The 22,152-nt window shown below is 45.3% G+C and overlaps 1 protein-coding gene across 1 annotated transcript; it reads right to left on the bottom strand.

Moving 5' to 3' along the window:
- Positions 1-7,482: 7,482 nt before the first annotated feature.
- Positions 7,483-11,134, bottom strand: LOC109749014 (carbonic anhydrase, chloroplastic). Its single transcript, XM_040394748.3, has 5 exons — positions 10,924-11,134; positions 10,768-10,816; positions 8,484-8,740; positions 8,300-8,405; positions 7,483-7,894 (listed from the first exon to the last, which is right to left on the bottom strand). The coding sequence occupies exons 1-5, from the start codon at positions 10,971-10,973 to the stop codon at positions 7,760-7,762; spliced, it is 597 nt and encodes a 198-aa protein (XP_040250682.1). The 5' UTR covers positions 10,974-11,134; the 3' UTR covers positions 7,483-7,759.
- Positions 11,135-22,152: the final 11,018 nt, after the last annotated feature.

Here is a 22,152-nt window from a genome sequence, read left to right on the forward strand (position 1 = left end):
ACAACGAACCTTCGCAACGGCGCACAGTTAGGGGGAACACTTTCTTGAAATTATTATAAGGGGTCATCTTACTTACTACCGTCGTTCTAAGCAAATAAGATGCAAAACATGATAAACATCACATGTAATCAAATAGTGACATGATATGGCCAATATCATTTTGCTCCTTTGATCTCCATCTTCGGGGCGCCATGATCATCTTCGTCACCGGCATGACACCATGATCTCCATCATCATGATCTCCATCATCGTGTCTTCATGAAGTTGTCACGCCAACGATTACTTCTACTTCTATGGCTAACGCGTTTAGCAATAAAGTAAAGTAATTTACATGGCGTTATTCAATGACACGCAGGTCATACAAAATAATAAAGACAACTCCTATGGCTCCTGCCGGTTGTCATACTCATCGACATGCAAGTCGTGATTCCTATTACAAGAATATGATCAATCTCATACATCACATATATCATTCATCACATCTTTTTGGCCATATCACATCACAAGGCACATGCTGCAAAAACAAGTTAGACGTCCTCTAATTGTTGTTGCAAGTTTTTACGTGGCTTCTATAGGTTTCTAGCAAGAACGTTTCTTACCTACGTAAAACCACAATGTGATGTGCCAATTTCTATTTACCCTTCATAAGGACCCTTTTCATCGAATCCGTTCCGACTAAAGTGGGAGAGACAGACACCCGCTAGCCACCTTATGCAACTAGTGCATGTCAGTCGGTGGAACCTGTCTCACGTAAGCGTACGTGTAAGGTCGGTCCGGGCCGCTTCATCCCACAACACCGCCGAAACAAGATAAGACTAGTAGTGGCAAGAAAAATTGACAACATCTACGCCCACAACTGCTTTGTGTTCTACTCGTGCATAGTAACTACGCATAGGCCTGGCTTATGATGCCACTGTTGGGGATCGTAGCAGAATTTTAAAATTTCCTACGCATCACCAAGATCCATCTATGGAGTATACTAGCAACGAGGGGAAAGGAGTGCATCTACATACCCTTGTAGATCGCGAGCGGAAGCGTTCTAATGAACGGGGTTGATGGAGTCGTACTCGTCGTGATCCAAATCACCGATGACCGAGTGCCGAACGGACGGCACCTCCGCGTTCAACACACGTACGGAGCAGCGACGTCTCCTCCTTCTTGATCCAGCAAGGGGGAAGGAGAGGTTGATGGAGATCCAGCAGCACGACGGCGTGGTGGTGGATGTAGCGGGGATCTCGGCAGGGCTTCGCCAAGCTTCTGCGAGAGGGAGAGGTGTTGCAGGGGGAGAGGGAGGCGCCAGGGGCTGTGGTGTTGCTGCCCTCCCTCCCCCCACTATATATAGGCCCCCTGGGGGGGCACCAGCCCTGGATCCCATCTGCAAGGGGGGGGGGGCGACGGCCAGGGGGAAACTTGCCCCCCAAGGCTAGTGGGGCGCCCCCCACCCCTAGGGTTTCCAACCCTAGGCGCAGGGGAGGCCCAAGGGGGGCGCCCCAGCCCACTAAGGGCTGGTTCCCTTCCCACTTCAGCCCATGGGGCCCTCCGGGATAGGTGGCCCCACCCGGTGGACCCCCGGGACCCTTCCGGTGGTCCCGGTACAATACCGATAACTCCCGAAACTCTCCCGGTGGCCGAAACTAGACTTCCTATATATAATTCTTCACCTCCGGACCATTCCAGAACTCCTCGTGACGTCCGGGATCTCATCCGGGACTCCGAATAACTTTCGGGTTTCCGCATACTAATATCTCTACAACCCTAGCGTCACCGAACCTTAAGTGTGTAGACCCTACGGGTTCGGGAGACATGCAGACATGACCGAGACGCCTCTCCGGTCAATAACCAACAGCGGGATCTGGATACCCATGTTGGCTCCCACATGTTCCACGATGATCTCATCGGATGAACCATGATGTCGAGGATTCAATCAATCCCGTATACAATTCCCTTTGTCAATCGGTATGTTACTTGCCCGAGATTCGATCGTCGGTATCCCAATACCTTGTTCAATCTCGTTACCGGCAAGTCTCTTTACTCGTACCGTAATGCATGATCCCGTGGCTAACTCCTTAGTCACATTGAGCTCATTATGATGATGCATTACCGAGTGGGCCTAGAGATACCTCTCTGTCACACGGAGTGACAAATCCCAGTCTCGATCCATGTCAACCCAAGAGACACTTTCAGAGATACCCGTAGTGTACCTTTATAGTCACCCAATTACGTTGTGACGTTTGGTACACCCAAAGCACTCCTACGGCATCCGGGAGTAACACGATCTCATGGTCTAAGGAAAAGATACTTGACATTGGAAAAGCTCTAGCAAACGAACTACACGATCTTTACGCTATGCTTAGGATTGGTCTTGTCCATCACATCATTCTCCTAATAATGTGATCCCGTTATCAATGACATCCAATGTCCATAGTCAGGAAACCATGACTATCTGTTGATCAACGAGCTAGTCAACTAGAGGCTTACTAGGGACACGTTGTGGTCTATGTATTCACACATGTATTACGATTTCCGGATAACACAATTATAGCATGAACAATAGACAATTATCATGAACAAAGAAATATAATAATAACCATTTATTATTGCCTCTAGGGCATATTTACAACACCCGGTTTGTGCCTTGAACCGGGACCAAAAGGTCCAGACGAACCGGGACCAGTGGCCCACGTGGCCTGGCCGGCCCCCTGGGCTCACGAACCGGGACTAATGCACCCCATGGGTCCCGGTTCGTGCGGAACCGGGACTAATGGGCTGGCCAAGCCCGAACGAAAGCCCTGTTTTCTACTAGTGGTGGTACTAAGTGCCAAGTTTTGTTTTTCATGAGTGCATTGTATTCACTATCCATAGCCCCCTTCCATTCTTTATGATTAAGTGCATCATGCAAGTGGGTTGGTTCACCAAAACTACTAAGAAAAGCTCTTTGACCCTGTCGTACCTTACAGTGCCATCAATATATTCTTTTGCCTTGATAATACCTGACTGAGATCGTGTATGGCGTCGCGGAGCTGCTGCTGGTGAAGTTTGCACAGAAGATCCCGGCGTGGCAGTCGCTGTTGGTTGCGCCACAGAAGATCCTGCGAGATCAGCTGCAACCGAGACAGCCGCAGGTTCCCGATTCGGCTCCCGATCCGAGGCGGATCGTGACGCAGACGTGCCAGGCATCCTGCTGTCGGCTCCTGGGTCGGCCCACGGGCTGGTGGCGCGAGGTGATTCGCCCCGTCCGCTCCTGACGAGGTGGGGTCAGCGTCAGGCCCCGCTGCACGCGGGCTGTCGGCCACCAGTGTGGCTGAGACGGTGGGCTCCACGCGGTCGGGCCTGTCAGCCGCCCCAACGCGATTGGCTGCATGCAGATGACCGCGATCGTCCTCGGATCGCGCGGCGCTAGAGACAGCGGGACTGGTGCGGGGCTCTGCCTCGGATCGAACGCCGCTGCCACCCGAATTTGCGCCGCTGCCACCCGAATCTGCATGGGATCCAGCGCCTTCTTTGTCTGTTTCTGCATACATGAAATCATGACCAGAATATGCACAAATATCACTAGAATCCGAATTTTTTATGGTATTCTTCACAGGATCAGCTTTATATGATTCTCCCCCGTGATCTGGAAGAAGGGCTGTTTCAGCACGTAGGAGAGCTCCAGCATATGGGTGAAGTTTGGCGAACGGAAAAAGAGTTTCATCAAAAACAACGTCTCTAGAGATATAGATACGGCCAGTTGCAATCTCTAAGCATTTGTACCCTTTGTGGAGATTACTATAGCCAAGAAAAACACATTGGGTGGATCGAAACTCGAGCTTGTGGCGATTATATGGACGCAAATTTGGATAGCAAGCACACCCAGAAATTTTAAGAGAATTATAATCGGGTGTTTGATGATATAATCGCTCTAATGGAGTGGAATTACCAACGACTTTACCCAGAAGACGATTGATAAGATAGGTGGCTGCAATAAATGCTTCATCCCAATATTTGAGAGGCATGGAGGCATGTGCAAGTAGGGAAAGGCCAACTTCAACAGTGTGGCGATGTTTTCTCTCAGCATAGCCGTTTTGCTGATGAGCATGAGGGCAAGAGACATGATGTTCAATGCCTATGCTACGGAAAAAGGAGTTGAGCTTTTCATACTCCCCTCCCCAGTCACTTTGGACTGCCAAAATTTTCCTGTTAAAGTGCCTTTCAACAAGCTTTTGGAATTCTTGAAACACAGAAAAAACTTCAGATTTGTGCTTTAACAAGTAAATCCAAGTAAACTTGCTAAAATCATCAATGAAACTGACATAATATTTTTTTCTTCCAAAAGAATCTCTAGCATGACCCCATACATCACTGAAAATAAGCTCTAAAGGAGCATGAGACACACTGTTTGACCTAGGATAAGGGAGTTGATGACTCTTGGCACATTGACAAGCTTCACAAACAGACTCACTGGATTGACTATATGACAAGGGCAAATTGCCTTTATTAACTACTTGTTTGACTATGATTGATGATGGGTGTCCTAATCTTTGATGCCACCGTGCCAAAGAGGGCTTGATGGCAGAATAAGCATGACGGCGCTTGTGGTTGAAAACTCCGGATGAGATGGGGTAGAGCCCTCCAATGCATCTACCATGATGTAGAAGTTCTCTCATTGCCCGATCCTTTATAAAAAAGTAACGAGGGTGAGTTCCAAAGAAGACATTATCGGTGGCTAAACGAGACATAGAGGCAAGGTTTTTACCAGCTTGTGGAACATGAAGGACATCGTTTAGAACAAGATCACGTTTAAGAGTAGGAGAATTAATAAAAGCTTGACCAATGTGTCGAATATCCATACCTCCACCACTTGCAGCGTGAATCTGATCGTTGCCAAGGTATTTCTCCCGGAGAGCGAGTTGCTCTAGTTCACCAGTAACATGGTCGGTTGCACCAGAGTCCATGTACCACACGCCATCGCCCCCTTGCTCGCGCATAGCTGCAGCAACAAGACGTGCGTCGGGGACAAAATCTTCATCATACCGGTGCCATCAATCCATAACTTCATGTCCTGCCTTTTTGCAGAGTTGGCACCGAGGACGCCCCCGGGAGGAAGAGGAGCGGCGGCCGGAGTTGTTGTTGAAGCCGCCGCCTGCTGGTTTGTTGGTGTAGTTGCTGGAGTTGTTGTAGCCGCCGCCACCAGAGCTGCTGTAGCCGCCATGTCCCTGAAGGTGGCAACGCCCGCGCCCACCGGTGCGGGGCTGCCCCTGGTGACCGCGACCACGAGAGACAGCGTTGGCAGAAGATTGGCGAAGGCTGGTGCCGTGAAGAAGGCTGAGGCGGGCATCAAAGCTCAGGAGCTGGCTGTAGAGCTCCTGAACCGTGATCGGTTCCACCCGAGCAGCAAGCGCCGAGACGACAGGGTTGTATTCCATGTCCAGTCCGGCGAGAATTTTGGAGACGATCTCTGGATCGGAGAGCGCGGCGGCGGTGCAGGCAACTTCATCTATGAGACTTTTAATCTTGCCAAGGTACTCGGCCATGGTCATATTACCTTTCTAAAGATTGGTCAGCTCGATGCGGGTGTTAATGGCTTGAGCTTGACTCCGAGCAGCAAACATGGCATGAATGGCACGCCAAACTTCGGCCGGCGTCTGTAACGTGGCGACCTGTGCAAGAATATCGCGGGAAAGAGAGCCCATCAAATATCCTTGAAGTTGCTGCTGTTGTGCATACCAGAGGGTTCTTGCAAAGTTGGCGATCTGCTCTTCTTTGCCGTCCTTGGTGATGGTGAGGGTGGGCGGCGGTGCCGGGCTCTTCTCGTCGAGGTGATGCTCCATCTGTGCTCCTTTGATCTGCGGCAGCACGATGGCCTTCCAGAGAAGGAAGTTCCCCCTCGTCAGCTTCTCCTGTGGTGGTGGTCCGAGGGATGAGGTGGTGGTGGTGGATGAGGAGGCGAAGGTGGAGGAGGAGGTGGTGGAAAGTGCGCCCATGGTGCTGGGCAACATGGCGGCGGAGGTGGTAGACATGCTCTCGATGGAGGAAGGTAGCTAGATGCGTTCTTGTTGAGGAAGAGGCTCTGTTACCATGTGAAATAATATGGGAAGCGTAGAACCCTTTGCTCGGGCCGCATTGCATTATATGGAACATATGCCGTGGCTTACAAGTTTGGATCGAGGCTAGATCGATCGGTTACAGAGAGATATTCGGGAGAGGTTGAAACAGAAGAAGAGATAGAATAGGTTTACAATTCAAAGAGAATTCTATCCCTATACAACAACTAATTCTAACAGGTCGGTCAACATGGCGATGCTTTTTAGGCACCCCAGAGAGACAAGCCCGCGCCAGCTACATTTTCTATAAGGGATCCATCTCCCAAATGGAACACTAGATTGTGGCCACAATGGTTTTGAGCAAGGGAAACATTTTTTCCACCGCGGGTGCCATACGCAAAGCTTCTTGAGATGGGAGCACCGCTGAATTTTATAATTAGAATAGTTGACGGACTTGCTATTCCTAGTCGCCCCCGTCTAGATGTTTGAACTCTTCCTCAAGGTTTTGAACCGAAATCAGGCCATGATCCACGGAAATTGTAGTCACATTCGCGATTTGGACCCCCAAGTCCTCCTATTCGTTGTCTTCGAACTCAAGGCAGTAGAAACCCTCTCTAGGATAGGCATGTCCCATAGTGTTGAGCACCAACCGCTTGCCCTGAGTTGGTAACTTGGCCAAGTATGAAGCCAACGGCAAAAACAGATTGAGAATCAGATAAACAATTTGCGCTACAAAATATTTTGAAACTCTTAGTTTCGTACTTATGATGTACCTCGCTATGTAGCACATTGCCTAAATTTCTCTTCTCTTTCCAAGCAAAAAAAATCTCTTCTTCTTCACCATGCGTCGGACTGTGCAAAAAGGTGGTCGTGGAGATGGAAGAGTGCTAGGTGCACACCGCAGGTCACATGACGAGGTCAGTGAGGACAAGGTATGAAGCAAGGGAGGCAAAGGAATGGCTCACCATAACTATCAACGCGAAACAACGGTGAGTATTCACATCGAAATTTTCATTGATCTACACTAACAAACCACCATCTGATTAGCATCAGCGCACCACCATGAGTGTAAGATAGCGGCGCGTGCAATCGCACTGCGTCTCTTTCTATATAAGAGGCAAATGATGGCAATAAATAGCATATTGTTGCTTGGTTTTCCGGGAGCACCGCAGTTACACATTGTCTTGTCCAGATGTTTATTGTCCCGAATTGGGTATATGCGATGAGTTCACAAGAAGAGATAAAGCTCAATCTCCTCATCTAGTAATCTTGGCAGTGGAATGAATGAATGCCTTCTATAAATAAAGGAGGAGGACATGCATGTTGTGTAGAAAGAGCTGGGTAGCACAGAAAGCCGAAGAGAGTACAATCACTGGGTTAAATTAATAGTGATAAAAAGAGTAGCAATGGAGGGGCAAACAACAATTTGTCAGTGTCAAGGGAAAACAAAACCAAAAGATCGAAAGGTAAACTCTTAATGAAGAATATGATTAGAATAATGTCTGATGTATTTTGATCATATGACGATCAAATTATGCATCACATAGTAGTACAATAATTCTGCGTCGGAAAATACTATCGCTTATTACAAAAATTGACACCAAGCCATCGGGCATTCACTACTGGAAAGTAACGAGTAGGTACTCGATGGCATTCATATGGATGGATCGATATATCTTGATATACGTACGTATGTATATATATTTCGGCTTTGAGCAATGGGAGGGAAGATTGATTTACAGCTCCCATGTGTCGAACTTTCCCGAGACGAAGTCGTAGTGGCCGCCGATCAGCTTGAGGGTTCCGTTGGCCACACCATCCTTGACGAACGGGTAGGTGCTGAGGTTCTGGAGGGACACGTTGACAGCCTCCTATGGATGAAAACGATTAACAGAGATCTCTCTCTCAGGGAGTTAATCCATTCATTCACATGCAAAAATATTAGCATACATTACAAGCTAGCTGCTATAAATACTACTCCCTCCGTTGATTTTTATTTCGCATCTAAGATATATCTATTTTAATAAGTTTGACCAAATTTACAACATCTACAATACTTAGGATGTACAATATGAAAATTAATTACTTGACGCATCTAATGATATTGATTTAATAATGTTCATGTCAATATTTTTTCATACACGCTTGGTCGGACTCTTAATTTTTTGACTCAGCACAAAACTTATATGCAGAGTAAAAAGAAAGTAAGCGAGTACAGTACTACATAAGCAAGTAAAGTAGTATACAATGGCACATGGCCATTGGTGCCAGCGAACCTTTTCCAAGACGGCACATTGGTCCTCGAAAGGCAGGTCACAACACTCGTCCTTCACCTTCTTCTTGGCCGAGAACCCAATCCTGACCCAGTCCTCAACGAAGTGGCTGATACCAACCAACCAAACAACTCCGGTCAGAAACAGACCAAGAAAATTATCATTCAGATCCAAGCTACATACTTACAAGGAGTCGTCTTCCCCATCCTTGAGCGAGAGGAGGGCCTTGATACCACCGCAGCGGCTGTGGCCAATCACCACGATGACCTTAACCTTGAGGGCGCAGACGGCGTATTCGATGGCCGATCCAACGCCGGTGTGCTTGTTCTTGCAGTAGCACGGGACCATGGCGCCAATGTTGCGAACGGTGAAGGCCTCGCCGGGTTCCAGGCCCAGGGTGACTGATGGGCACACGCGCGAGTCGGCGCATGCGAACAACAAGTACTGCAAAACCGATATGTTTAGTTAAAAACATTTTACAGTTTTCTTTCAAACTCCAGCACTTGATAGTTGTTGGTGATAAGAAGAGATGCTATTCATTATGGCTTGGCCATATTAGTCAGCCTGGTAATATAAAGAATGAAATTTTCATGTGCTGATGTCGTAAGGGCATGGTTAATAATATAGAAGGCTATATACAGCTGCCCTGCCATGTCATTTACAGGCATCACCTATAGTCACTCATATATTGACATAGTCTATAAGGTTGAGTATTAACTAGTACCACTTTTTCAAACCGTATCTCTTTATCTTTCATTGTATTTATTAGATTTGTCAGGGAGCACCCATAGAGCCAAGCTCTTACATGAGAGGGTTTTTTTTAATTGTCTCTTTTCTTCCCATAGATAAAAATGCTATGTAAAGCGGGATATAAACCCCTTACTATACTTGCAATGATAGGTGGAATAGACGTTTCTGGCATAGCTTTGCGCTCAAGGCTGCCACTTTTGACATTCTATCTCGGACCACTTTCTATTCAGTCTGGCAGGAGAAACTAAATATTGCTTTTGTGACAAGGAACAGAGGAGTAGAGACGCGAGGAGAAAGAAAGACAAGCAAATCAAGTAGCGACAAGATTCTTCCATCGCCCGTCCAAACCAAATTGGGCAGCACTCTGCGTCGGTTGAAAGAAGCCGCGACGGTCGCAGCAGGGCTGTTGGATGAAGCCTCTTAGAACCGTATGTTCGCCGCTTTTTTCCACCCCGCACGGTATGGTCAATGCAAATGAAAAAAAATCCCCTTCTGCCCCATGTCTTGGCCAGTCGCTCATTGTCAAATTACCATAACCCAATCACGCTTAATTTATAGATTCACTGAAGACGAGCTTCTGACAAAAAAAGTGCACATTGTTGATATGAGTAGTCTATCATTCCTATTAAACCAGGACGCCATAAGTTACCACATCCGAAGCACGCTTAACCACTAGGTTCTTCGGAGATGATCTTATGAAAGAGAAGGTGCACCTTTTTTATATGAAGAGTATATCATTCGTATTAAGTCGGAATGATTAACAATGTGCACCATTCTTTTCCGAAAGCACAAAGTGAACAGAAAAGCTAATGTTGTGGGCTCAGTCTAGATCCGAGGTGATAGTCACAAACCGGATGACTGTGGCCGGGGTGTTACAAAGATGCCTTCAGGTCACTGCTCAATCATGTTATGCCTGGAACACTCACCCTAGTAAATTATTTTGATTTCCATAGGTTTCCATCGGGTTTCGATCTATTCATAATACATCATGTACTATAGTATATCCTAACTGCTAGTCCTCCTGTATAATACTCCCTCCGCCTCAACATAAGTGTATCAACTTTGTACTAACTTTAGTACAAAGTTGTACTAAGATTGAGACATTTATTTTAAGACGGAGGGAGTACATAATAGAAAAAGGGGACACTCCTCAAAGGTGAAAAGAATCATATTCCATCGTCCACAAGACCACAAAAGAGACAGGGACGGTGACATATGAATAAGCCAAATCATATATCATGGTACTGCACATGTGAGTCGTTACCAATCCAATGGAAAATTACCCGGTGCCTACCTTGGTAGTTGGTTTAGCAGATCACTTAGTATCAAGTGGCCGGCAATGGGCCCCCTTTTACGGTTACCACGTGCAATTAGGACAAGTGGTCGTTTCCACTTTTATATCCACTTTGACGGCAATAGGAAATGCTACAGGCACCCCACCCCCCATGTCAGAGACTCAAAGTGTATCCCGGGTTTGTACCTCGAATGGCTAGCAACATTGTTCTACTACCAGAACAACTGAGCAAGCACTGCTCGGTAGGGGAAATATCAGTAAGAGAGAATCACCAAATCTAGAGAGAACACACTATTGTTGGCCATGCTTCCCGACCAACTCAACAAGCTAATCAACCAATCGCAGAGGATGTAACCAGAGTTGGTAGCTAGCTAGCCAGAGACAATTTATGGCTGTAAAGCGAAATGTTGGGGGGCACAGTACATACCGTGGGTTCCTGGTTGTCCTTGAGGGGCTCAAATAGATCTGGCTTCTTGCTGCCACAGCCCGGCCAGAGAAATAATCAGCTGAAGAAGACACACACACACACACAAAAAAAAAAGAATCTCAAGCATAGCGGCAGGATCAGAGAGTGGAAGCTTACTCATAGACCTCGGTCTTGAACTTGTCGAAGCCGGTCCTGAGGCGCTCCATCTTTCTATCTTCAAGGGTGGTTGAAGAGGAGGAGGACAGAGACGGACCTTATGGAGAATGGTAGGTGGGCTTCTCGAGGAAGAAGAAGAGGAGGCCACTTATGTAGCAGCAGGGGAGGGGAGGCCGCTCATCTCGCATGTATACTTTTTCCTTTGCGATGGTGTCTCCCCGGATCAGGAGCGGCCGGTCAAACAAGGATACAATTTATTTTGTGGCCGATCAGAATGGCAGGAGCCTCCCTTCTCTCTTTCCCTTTTAGTAATCAAGTTTATCAGATTATACTAAGCCCGTCCGTCAATCGATGGTGATTAGACCTTTCTTTGGCAGTGAGAAGATAGTGGAGATTCTTTTAGGAGACCTAATGGGCATCTTACATATGATATTTATCAAGAAACATTATAGCCAGTATACTGAAAGAATAATTGGGCGCGGAATCAGTACAAAATAGAAAATACATTGAGAAACAGAGTTTTGCTTCCGTACACCCCCTTAAAAGTTTGCATGGATCTTAATGTCACTTAAAAAGGCTATCATCATATTAGCTTGCAAATCAAACGTATTGAATAGATTGATTTGCATACAAAAGACTATATTATCCTTTTTGATTGAAGACGTACCTTCTAATCTTCATCTTTAATCTGCATTGAAATATGTAAAAATTTATAGGGGTCGAGTACGGTGTTTTGAATCTCGGCCTCCATGGAGGCCGAATGTTTGAAAATCCAAAACTGAAAATTTTAGGTTTCAAAAGAATTTGAAAAAAATTGTACAAGTAAACAAGGATGTGACGTGTATAGGGGTAAAATTTCAGGATGAAATACGATTGAAATGTGACCGGTACAAAAAAGACAAATTAATGGTATGAGAGGACGAATAGTATCATGCGTTAAAAAGCCTTAGAGTTGTTTTTTTGGCACAACCTATCATTTCAACGCATTTGGTCCTGAAAGTTTACACACTTGTGCATTATGCCTTCATGTATATCTGTATTTTTAGAAGATTTTTTTTAAAATGTAAAAAATATGTATTTTCATGAATTTTGAATTTTGCTGGAGGCCTCCATGGAGCTTGGCCTCCAAAAGCAATTTTCTCGTTGTACCGAAGCAAAATTCTGCAAAATATACTAGTTTTCTTTTTTCTCTAATTGTACGCCTATTGTTGGCGATTGAAAATTGTACTGAACAAATAGTAATGGGAAGGAACACATGCAAATGCCTTCGCCACACCATGTTTTAAGAACCGCAATAGCCACTCGTCCCTACAGACGATATCTAGCAACCACTGAAGAATCATCCATCTTAGCATCATCGACACAGTACTGGCTTGCAATCCTATATCACCAGTCTAGAATGTTGAAGAAATCAGATAATGCCGTGGAACAACATAGAAGAAGATGCATCACTCTCCTTGAAGAATACACTAACTGCCAAGATCAGAAGAGAGCCAGTGGACCTGGGGACACAGACTCTCACAGGTCCTTCACCGACGCTAGATCAAACGTCATCGATGCAGGGAGAGACCGAAAAGACCTTATTCAAACACATCATCACCTCGATGTTACAGGGAAAACGAAATCTAAGAAGAAACGGGGAAGGGAACGGATTGACAGGTCCCAAGCTTCTCTTGCCACCGCCGACAAGGCTGCCTGACGGGGAAGAGGAAGGGGACCGAGGCAGCTGCATGGAGATAAACTTGGTGGCATCTAGGGTTGAGGGAGTGGAGATTTGGGGGAACAACTGAACGGAGGACCTTGGTGGAAGGTGAGGAGGCGGAGACTGATGTATGTTGCTACTCTTGGTGCCCGCTATAGCGCTGCTGTCGGAGGAGATGGGAGAGAGATAAACTATCAGCAAAGATGTGAGCTGGGTGGGGCTGGTGATCTAGGTTTGGGACCCGTCAATCCGTTTTGACCGGACCTCCATTTGAATACCGGAGCTAGAACATGCATCATTTGACACTGTCAGATCTCAAGAAAGTGTTTGGCACCGTTAAATGGGACTACTTGCTTGACCTTTTGAAGCATAGAGGATTCGCCGCCAAATCCAGAGATTGTGGCCAAGCATAGGAGGGGTCTCGGAGATTCACTATATCCTTTACTATTCAGCCTTACCATCGACCCTTTTCAGTGCATCCTTGACCTTGCCACTTCTCAGGGTAGATTGCACTAGTTACATGGGCGAGGTGTGCAATTCTGAACATCACTTTAGTGGATGATGAAGATATTTTTGTGGCACCTATTAAAGGGTGATCCGCTATATCCTTTACTGTTCAGCCTTGCCATTGATCCTATACAGCACATCCTTGACCTTGCCACTTATCAAGATAGATTGCACCAGTTACATGGGTGACGTATGACGTACCGAGCCTCACTTTATGCGGATGATGCAGCAATTTCTGTGACATCTCCAAACTTTCGAACATCTTGAGGGAATTTGGCAATGTGACCAGCCTAGTTACCAACTTCCGCAAGAGTCAAGTAGCACCCATTCAATACAGTGGCATCAACATTCAACAAATCCTCATTGACCTCCCTGCAATAATCACTACCTTCCTAGTGAAGTCCCTAGTCTTGCCACTCTCCATCAAAAAATTGAAGCGGGTTCATTGTGAGTATCGGCTGCCGCGAAACTTAAATATGCTTGACTTAGGATAAACCTAGAGCATCAAATATTTTGGGACAGAGGGGAGTACGTAGGATCTAGACTGGCCGCATAGAGCAACACTGATTTTTCTTGCACACTTTGTGCATATAACACCAATGCACACAGACGTGTCCACGAAAGAAAATTAATGTTCCCGGCCGGATCCATCCGCCTCCGAGATCCAAGGTACAATTGGAAATAAGTAAATAAACGGAGCTCATCTACAGTCAAACAATGTCTAATCCGGAAAAACACTAATTTTTATCAATCCAGCCGGAATTTGCTCCCCGACAGTGAGCAGTAATTGTCTGCTATGACCATCATTCGGCTCTATTTAACATGCATCATGTATGATCCCAGCTTATTTCTTCTACTCCCTCGGTCTAGGTGTATAAGTCACCTTACGAAAACCAAATAATCCGAAAACACTTAGGTGCGGTGCATTAACTCCCATCTCGTTTCTTGTTTTTTGATATATCAACCAATAAGAGATGCGAGGCGTGCATGCTTTCAATGACTTGAGACCATCAAACACGACATGCAGTGGTTACTTCATTGCATGCAATGCTATTAATTAGCAAATAAACATTCACCTTGGTCACGGTGCACAACCTAAGATGACTTATTCACCTAGACGGAGGGAGTAAAATGAATAAAAGATTACAAACAAACAATATGACGGGGTATATATGTTAAGAAACTACAAAAGAGGCTAATAATTGATAGGGAGCTGTCGAAATGGATGACTCGGTAGTTATTCCGATCCCGCAAACTTCTGCATATATCGAAGTCAAACTGCTCAACATTACTCCATAGGATGGATACATATCTTATATCTCTCTCCAGGAGATCAGGAACATGGAGTATACCTATAGTCCAGTCCGCGCCCTTTCGGTCGTAGCAATAATGCCTGATAGACTCCATAATAATTCATGACCTTTCAGCCTTAGCAATAATGCCTGATAATAAGACTCCACACCTTATCGCTCCACTGAAAAGCCGCTACAGTTCATTCATGTTTGATTTCTTAATGCTCCATAAGAACTTTCACCTTACGATCCACTTGAGACTTTTGGGGAGTCGTTTTCAATCCAGAGCACATTATCATCTTTAGTTAACATTATCACCTGCCACCTCCTTGGAAACCCGTTCATCTCGCGTACTATATCGAGTTTGCTGACATGCGCGCATATCAATGGTGGATAAAGAAAGGATAAAATAGACCCAGGCCGTTGTTGTTTAGATCCATAGACCATGCAATAATTGCTTTTACAAAATGTAGAAAAACTTCCTAGAGTTGGTCAACTGTGCAGTAATGCGTTTTGGTTTGGTTCAGCCATCGCAGGCATTTCGGTTACCTCTCTGGTCGGTGCCATTCTCCAAAATAGCCAGTCGTTCTTCCTAGAGTGGGAAGAAGATCGAGGCATTTCACAGTGGAGCGGAGCAGACAGAGTCCTGGCCCATGTCGTTCCCAAAATAGCCAGGAGATGCCAAATTTAGCAAGTTCAACAAAGAGCACATGCAGGCAGTTGCGAACATGGGTACGTACCAATGAGGGTGGAATGGCGCAGCCTGCCTATACCTAGAGGAGTAAATTAGGACCATCTTCGACAGGGTGGAACTTTCGTAGGTGACTTGCAATACCATGATATGCTGACAAAATCTGAGAAGTAATTATTAACTCAAATCAACATGGTAACTTTCGGTGGAAACAAAGCTACTAGAGAAATAAAGCTAGAATTTGTACAATATACATTTTTTCGATGGAAAATATAATTATTCATTTTTTAAGCACGCCACTGGCTACTGGTATACCTGGCCATGGGAAACCCGGCCCGACCCGGCCCAAAAAGCCCGACCCGGTCTTGCCCATGGGTCGGGCCTGGGCCTAGGTTTGAGCCTAAACAAAACATCGGGCCAGGCTTGGGCTTGCCATATTTGCGTTTTAGGGAAGAGGCCTAGCGGGCTTTTTCACTGACGGGCAGGCTTGGGCCTGAAATCTAGGCCCGACTGTCGGGCCAGGCCCAGGCCTAGGTCTTCTGCTTTGGGCTTTATTAGGCCCGGCCCAACGGATGGCCAGGTATAGCTACTGGCATCGATGATCTAAAATATCAAGTTACCCGTGCAAGCATACTTTTCCGAAAAGAAGGATTCCCCCGTTCTCGGCATCAACTAATGCACACAGCTATCCGTGCATGCGTACTTGGAATAAAATATATTCAAGGATCTGTTCATCTTGTCCAGTTGCAAGAACTCAGTACGGAGTAAGGTGCAAGTCCATATTTTCTAGTTTGAACAACCGGTCATTTAAAGGAAACGTTTGAATAACCTACTAATTTGGGTGTCCCTTCTAGGCATGTGTGTATTGAGATCCAATATGACAAACGTGGAGTTTGCAGCCCAATATTCCATAACAGTACAATCATATTAATCCGTAACAATAACATCCGTAAGCGTAGCCTTACTGGTGAAAAAATATCGCCCAGTCTGAATTCGCTGTCCTGTGGAACCTAAACTAACGCTTGACCAAGACATCGAGTTCTCTTTTGGGTTTTGAAGTGTGTGAGTGGAGGCATGGCAACTAATTTTGTATTAGCCGTGCAGACGTTCACCAGTGAGCGTTGCTGCAGCTCAGACACTTTAAGCACCTCTGTGCATCCTGATATCTTCCATGCCGAATAATCAGACTAACGATTACAACGGAGAATGAGTAAAGAAACAACTAAAAGATTACTATCCTACTCATCTTGGTGATGGATTGACAACTCAACTGCCTCTTATATAGTATTTGACTGAACTGAGTGCATGCCAACAGTCGGTTGTTGTGTATATATGCATATCCAAGCTTACAGTAAAGTGGCTATAGTACTTGTCAATAGAAAGAGAAGAGAGATAGTAGTCTAAAAGGAGGATCCATGTGTGAAGGATAGACCTAGAGTAGTTGAAGAGAGAAAATGGGTAGAATAAATGAGAGAAGTCCCTTTAGGGAAATCCTCTAAAAATGAGAGAATAGATAGGATAGCAGCACAAGACGGTGAAAAAGTGGGGATTATAAACCTTCACATGCTTTAATCAAAAACCACTAAAATACAGGTGCATTTTTCTTCGTAGACATTTATAGAGATTGTCGTTGTTGTTTTGCAGGGATCTGGACATTAGGTGTCTATTTACATCATATACCAAAACAAACTACAAATTATTTGGCCACTCCTAATTAACTACGACAACAAATGCCCTACAAGTCACATGTACTTTTTGGTATACAAGTTCTATTATTATTTTGGTTGAAAAGAAAACGTACGGTCAAGCTTCTCAGTGTAGCCTCTGACTTGTATTGCAAAGATATAAGATCTCAATGACAAATCTATTATTTTTTCACAAAAGATAAACAAAAAAAAACAAGATTATCGGCTTTGGTATCCGTAAGGGAGTCTTGACGCACTGATCATGTCTACCATCTACCACATTCCTATCAACAGGGATCAATATTCCGTGCACAACAGAGTACACTAAATAGTCGAGGTACACCTAATTTTTGTGACAGGAGAAACATACCGGACCGTGTCCACCCTTATTGGTGAGTGCAAAACCAGTAGTGTACCACTGGTTACTCGTCCAACAGTAGTATCAAGATCATTGAGTGAGTAGATTGGTTATGGATGAGTGAGTAGCACATCACTGTGGAAGTTGCCATGAGAGCCCGCAAGGAGGTCTCTGAGCGCCCTCAACATGGATATACATGACTGAAGTGATGTGCACGCACATAAAGTACAAAGTTCCGCTAAGAAAACCACAAATGTACCCCCCTCTTCCCACAATATAAGATCGTTTTTCTAGCTAAAAGATCTTATATTATGGGATGGAGGGTGTACATCACTGTCAGGCTACACAACTGAATCCTTCCTCTTGACCGTCCTGATTCATGCGGCTGACTTGGAAATTGGCGCGCCTCTTGAATTCATGTGAATCGAATCGTAGAGCAGACGGGCGAATTAGAGATTGATATCTTCTGTTGACTTGAAGGCCGGACTGGATGCTGTCGGTGTAAAGCTATCTTTCAGCGAGGAGCTAAGAGACCTTGTCCAAACCACCAGCAGGGCAGACAACGGAGTTCAGAAGTGAATACAGGAGAGAGATTTGGGGGAAGGTCAGAAAGGGAACGGGTGAGTGCGTTGAGAGGAAGGCAGGATGGGGGCATGGAAGAAGCGGAAGGAGAGAGGGAGACTGACGCTGCCACCATGGACAGGCGGCAATGGTGTGATCCTGGAGAGACTTTGCAGCCGGGCAGCCGCAGCTCGAGCACGGTCCTGCCTTCGAGGAAGACGACGAAGGGTGAGGACTGAGGAGGATGCAGATCGGCAATGTGTGGGCTCGCCTCTAATGTAGGGTCTCCCAAATATAGACCAGTTCTGATGGGCACGGAGTTTCTGCTCCCGGGCTCATCTGCATCCGCGCTTAAGAAAAAAATCAAAACAAATATGAAAAGAAAATAAAAAAAATCCATTTTTTTGTTTTTTTGCCGAGAGCTGATCAGAGGTCAAATGAGTTGAAATTTGAAGCGGACCTCTCACGTCAAATTATCTACTTCACAAAAAATGAATATTTTTTGAATTTTTCAAGTATTTATTTTGATTTTGTTTTTGAGCGGGAGCAGATGAGCCTGGGTACCGAGTTGTGATGGAACATTGGGCTGGATAGACATGGGTCATGGGCCAACCAAAATGGCATTGTGATTTGTGTCGCGAACCAATGAAGAGTAGTAGCATTTTTTTTGGGTCGCCAAACTTAAAAGAGGCGATTTCTAAGCGGTGGATCCTATTGGACGCCCGCGTGCGTCCAGGAGACGCGGCTTCGCTGAAGCGCGGGAGCTTCTGCGCGCGACGGGCCGGCCCACTTCGCCAGTTAGAGCAGTGCCAGGCAAACCGGTTTTGGGAACCTTCCTAAACCTGATTTTTTTCTTTTTTTTTTCCTTTTTGCCGGTTTTGTGATTTTTCTGTTTCTTTTATTCTTTTTTTGTTTTTGTTTTTATTATGTTTCTATTTCTTTTCCTTTTTTCCTTCTCTTTTATTTTATCCTTTTTTGTTTTCAAAAAAGTCTGAAATCCGTATTTTTCTTCATTATTTGAGAAAAAAATAACGGTTTTTAAATTTTGTTCATAATTCAAAATTTGTTCGGCATACATTGCAGAAATGTTCAATGCATATTTTAAATTTTGTTCGGTGTACATAAAAAATGTTCAGTATGTATTTAAAATTGTTCAGCATATAATACAAAAATTGTTCAGCGTATGTATTTAAAATAGTTCAGCGTATAATATAAAGAATTTCAAGGTATATTTAAAAAATTGTTCATATTTTTGATATTTCGAAATTTTTGTTCAACTCTTTCAATAATGTTCATGTTTGAAAAGTTTGTTCCAATTTTAAATTTGTTCAGGTTTTAAAAAGGGTTTCGCGTTCGTCAAATTTGTTTATAATTTTCTATTTTTTGTTCTCCATTTTTATGAATTTTTCGAAAATTTTCAAAAGTTGTCTGGTACTTTAAGCTCTTGCGCTGCTAAAAAACCGGGAGAACATATCAACTCGATCTGTTAGTTCTAGGTTTCCCGAGCGGGACGTCACAGGTTCGATCCCTCGCTAGCGTATTTTTTGGCGATCTTTTTACGCGCTCGAGCTCCTGACCTCTAAATGGGCCGGCCCATCTTCATCTACCTTCAGCGAAAGCTCCTCTTCTTGACGCTAACGAGCGTCAGACAGGAGCTCTCTTTCTAAGCGACTATAATACAAAATTGTTCAGCATATAATACAAAAATTGTCTCCATGGGGCCGCACTTATTAATTGGAGCACCGGCCAACCATAGGTGCTATGAAACAGACTGCATCTGCTTTGCCTCCACGCCCACCGTCGTTCCTTTTGCTACTGCTGACGGTGATCCCATCTCGTCCACCGTGTACACGGTTAACGAGAGAGAAGGCCTTCGAAAGCCCGCTTCTACAGATCCCATACGGGAGAGGGGCGATTAAGTTTTTTGGGGGGGTGTCTCCTACGCGACTGCTCGCCGCCGTTCGTCCACATCTATGTCTGCTTTGTCTTCATTATCACCATGTTCACCACCAACAAAGCCGACCGTGTTGCCGTCGAGAAACTCGAAGCCGAGAAGAAGGCCGCCTAGGAGAGCGCTGCCGCCGCTGCTGCGGCTTGTTCCTGGCCTGTTTATTACTGTTTTAGTCGTACTAGTGATTTGCATAGATGTTTGTACGATCTGTCTAATTAATATGTGATACTATGATCAAGTATCAGTAGGTGCTTAGTGCCGTTTACGTAGCTCCTGATTTATTCTTGGATTAGTTTAATCGCTAATTTGCTTATATACCCAACAAAAAGTTCAGGAAATTAATGGAAAAAGGAAAGAGTTAATGCGCTAGAGGTCCTAAAAGTTTTGTTGGGGTGTCACTTTAGTCCTAATTCTTCGAAAACGCACCTTTAGGTCCTAATTCTTTCGTAAGTGGTTCGCCCGGGGTCCCTTATTTCACGAGCGCTCATTGACCTGTCTGCGTGGCACTTTGACCCACGCCACATCAACACAGGGCCCATTCGCCAGGCGAGAAACGTCCTAAAAGTTTCTGGGCAGTGTCACTTTAGTCTTACTTCTTTCAAAATCCACGTTTAGGTCCTAATTCTGTAGTAAGTGGTTCACCCAAGGTCCCTTTTTGCACGAGCGGTTGCTGATCTGCTCGCTTGCGTGACATATTGAGCCACACCATGTAAACTTAGAGGCTGCTGCGATTGCTCTTTTTTTTATAAAAAGCCCCTTGTAAACCCCCCTCTTGACATTTCCCAGCCCCTACCGAAATCCTCTCTCTCTCTCTCTCTCTCTCTCTCTCTCTCTCTCTCTCTCTCTCGCACGCGCGTGCCCACACTATCGCCTTGGCTATCACAACAAGCTCGTCGAGTGGGAAGCGGGTGACGAAGGGGAGCATTGTAGCAGCATCGTCGGCGCCGCCTCCCCCACAAGCTCCTATCACCCAATGTCAAATCAGAGCAAGCGGTTTGAGAAACTTAATGAAACAGTGCAAATTGAACTAAATCAATGCCTACAGCTAGTGATTGCAAAAAATTAGGTTTTTTGTTGCAATGTTTGTCATCTGCTAGTGACCCTAAGTCAACGTGGCATGGGTCAACGCGCAACCGAGCAAGTCAGTGAGCCGTCGTGCAAAAAAGGACCTCGGGTAAAGCACTAACTATAGAATTAAGACCTAAACGTGCATTTTGATAGAAGTAGGACTAAGGTGATACTGCCCAGAAACTTTTAGGACCTCCCGTGTATCTCTCTCGCCTGGCGATTGGGCTCTCTGTTGACGCGGCGTTGGTCAATGCGCCACGCGGACAGGTCAACGAGCGCTCGTGAAAAAAAACCTTATGTGAACCACTTACTAAAGAATTAGGACCTAAAGGTGCATTTTGGAAGAATTAGGACTAAAGTGACACCTCAACGAAACTGTTAGGACCTCCAGTGCATTTAACTAAAAAGGAAAAAGAAAATGGATAGAATGAAAAACAAAGAACAAAAGACCAGCGGAAAAAGAAATAAAAACAAAAAACCGGTTCAGGGAAGGTTCTTGAACCTTTCTGAAATTCAGCCAGGTAGTCGCCAAACAGGAGCTGCACACCTTTAGCGTCGGCTTATGTCCCTACCGCTAATAATCTGATATCCTGGGGCAAGCCCCATTAACACTACCATCACTGTGAATCAATCTGATATCCAGGAGGACAGTGGTATCCTTAGCCCACCAGGTTCATGTTCTGGTGCTCGCATTTATCCTGGATTTATTTCAGGATTTCCGGTGATACATGTTCAGTAGGAGGAGTCGTATCTGTCGACCACGAGGCCATTTCGCTGGCTTCGTAAAATCTCAAGATGATATGTCGGCTCAGTCTCTCGCAGGTGCTCGTAGGGGTAGGATGTGAGTGTGTGTTTATAGTGATGAGGGTATGCGCATATATATGAGCGCTTGCGTCTGTATTGTGTTAAAGAAACACTAGTATTGCTCGCCCGCATTACTCTAGCTAGCTGCCTCGTTCCATTTTTTCCTTTCTCTTTTGCGGGGGCTCGTTCCATTTTGTTCGACTAATTGGCTCACTCCCTTGAGTGTTGACAGTAGATCCCAGAATGTTCACCAATCAAACATTACGTGTTGGGAGTTGGCTGATGAGAAGGGCATGCCTCTCATGAACTTGTAAATTTTCCGCATAAGGATCATGAACTTGAGACCAACTACTAATTACTCGTCCAATAATCGTATCAAGATGTCACGTGAGCCAAAGATTAGTGAGCGCTGCTATACACACGACATGGTGCAGCCGAACTTTGGACGATCCTATTGATCCAACCGTGCATGCATGGGACAAGGTGGAGCGCATCCGCTGGATCCAAGCATCGTTCCACTGTAGAAAAAGGGTCAAATGTGAGATACATTAGTGCCGGTTTGCATTTGAGCCGGCACTAATGTGTCCATTAGTGCCGGTTCAAATGGCTA

This window comes from Aegilops tauschii, chromosome 7 (genome assembly GCF_002575655.3).
Source record: "Aegilops tauschii subsp. strangulata cultivar AL8/78 chromosome 7, Aet v6.0, whole genome shotgun sequence".
Lineage (NCBI taxonomy): Eukaryota > Viridiplantae > Streptophyta > Magnoliopsida > Poales > Poaceae > Aegilops > Aegilops tauschii.

Coding starts and splice junctions, on each gene's coding strand:
- LOC109749014 (XM_040394748.3), bottom strand. CDS start 10,973: ATGGAGCGCCTCAGGACCGGCTTCGACAAGTTCAAGACCGAGGTCTAT. Junction 10,817..10,923: donor TTCAAGACCGAGGTCTATGA/GTAAGCTTCCAC, acceptor GGGCTGTGGCAG/CAAGAAGCCAGATCTATTTG. Junction 8,741..10,767: donor AGGACAACCAGGAACCCACG/GTATGTACTGTG, acceptor TCGGTTTTGCAG/TACTTGTTGTTCGCATGCGC.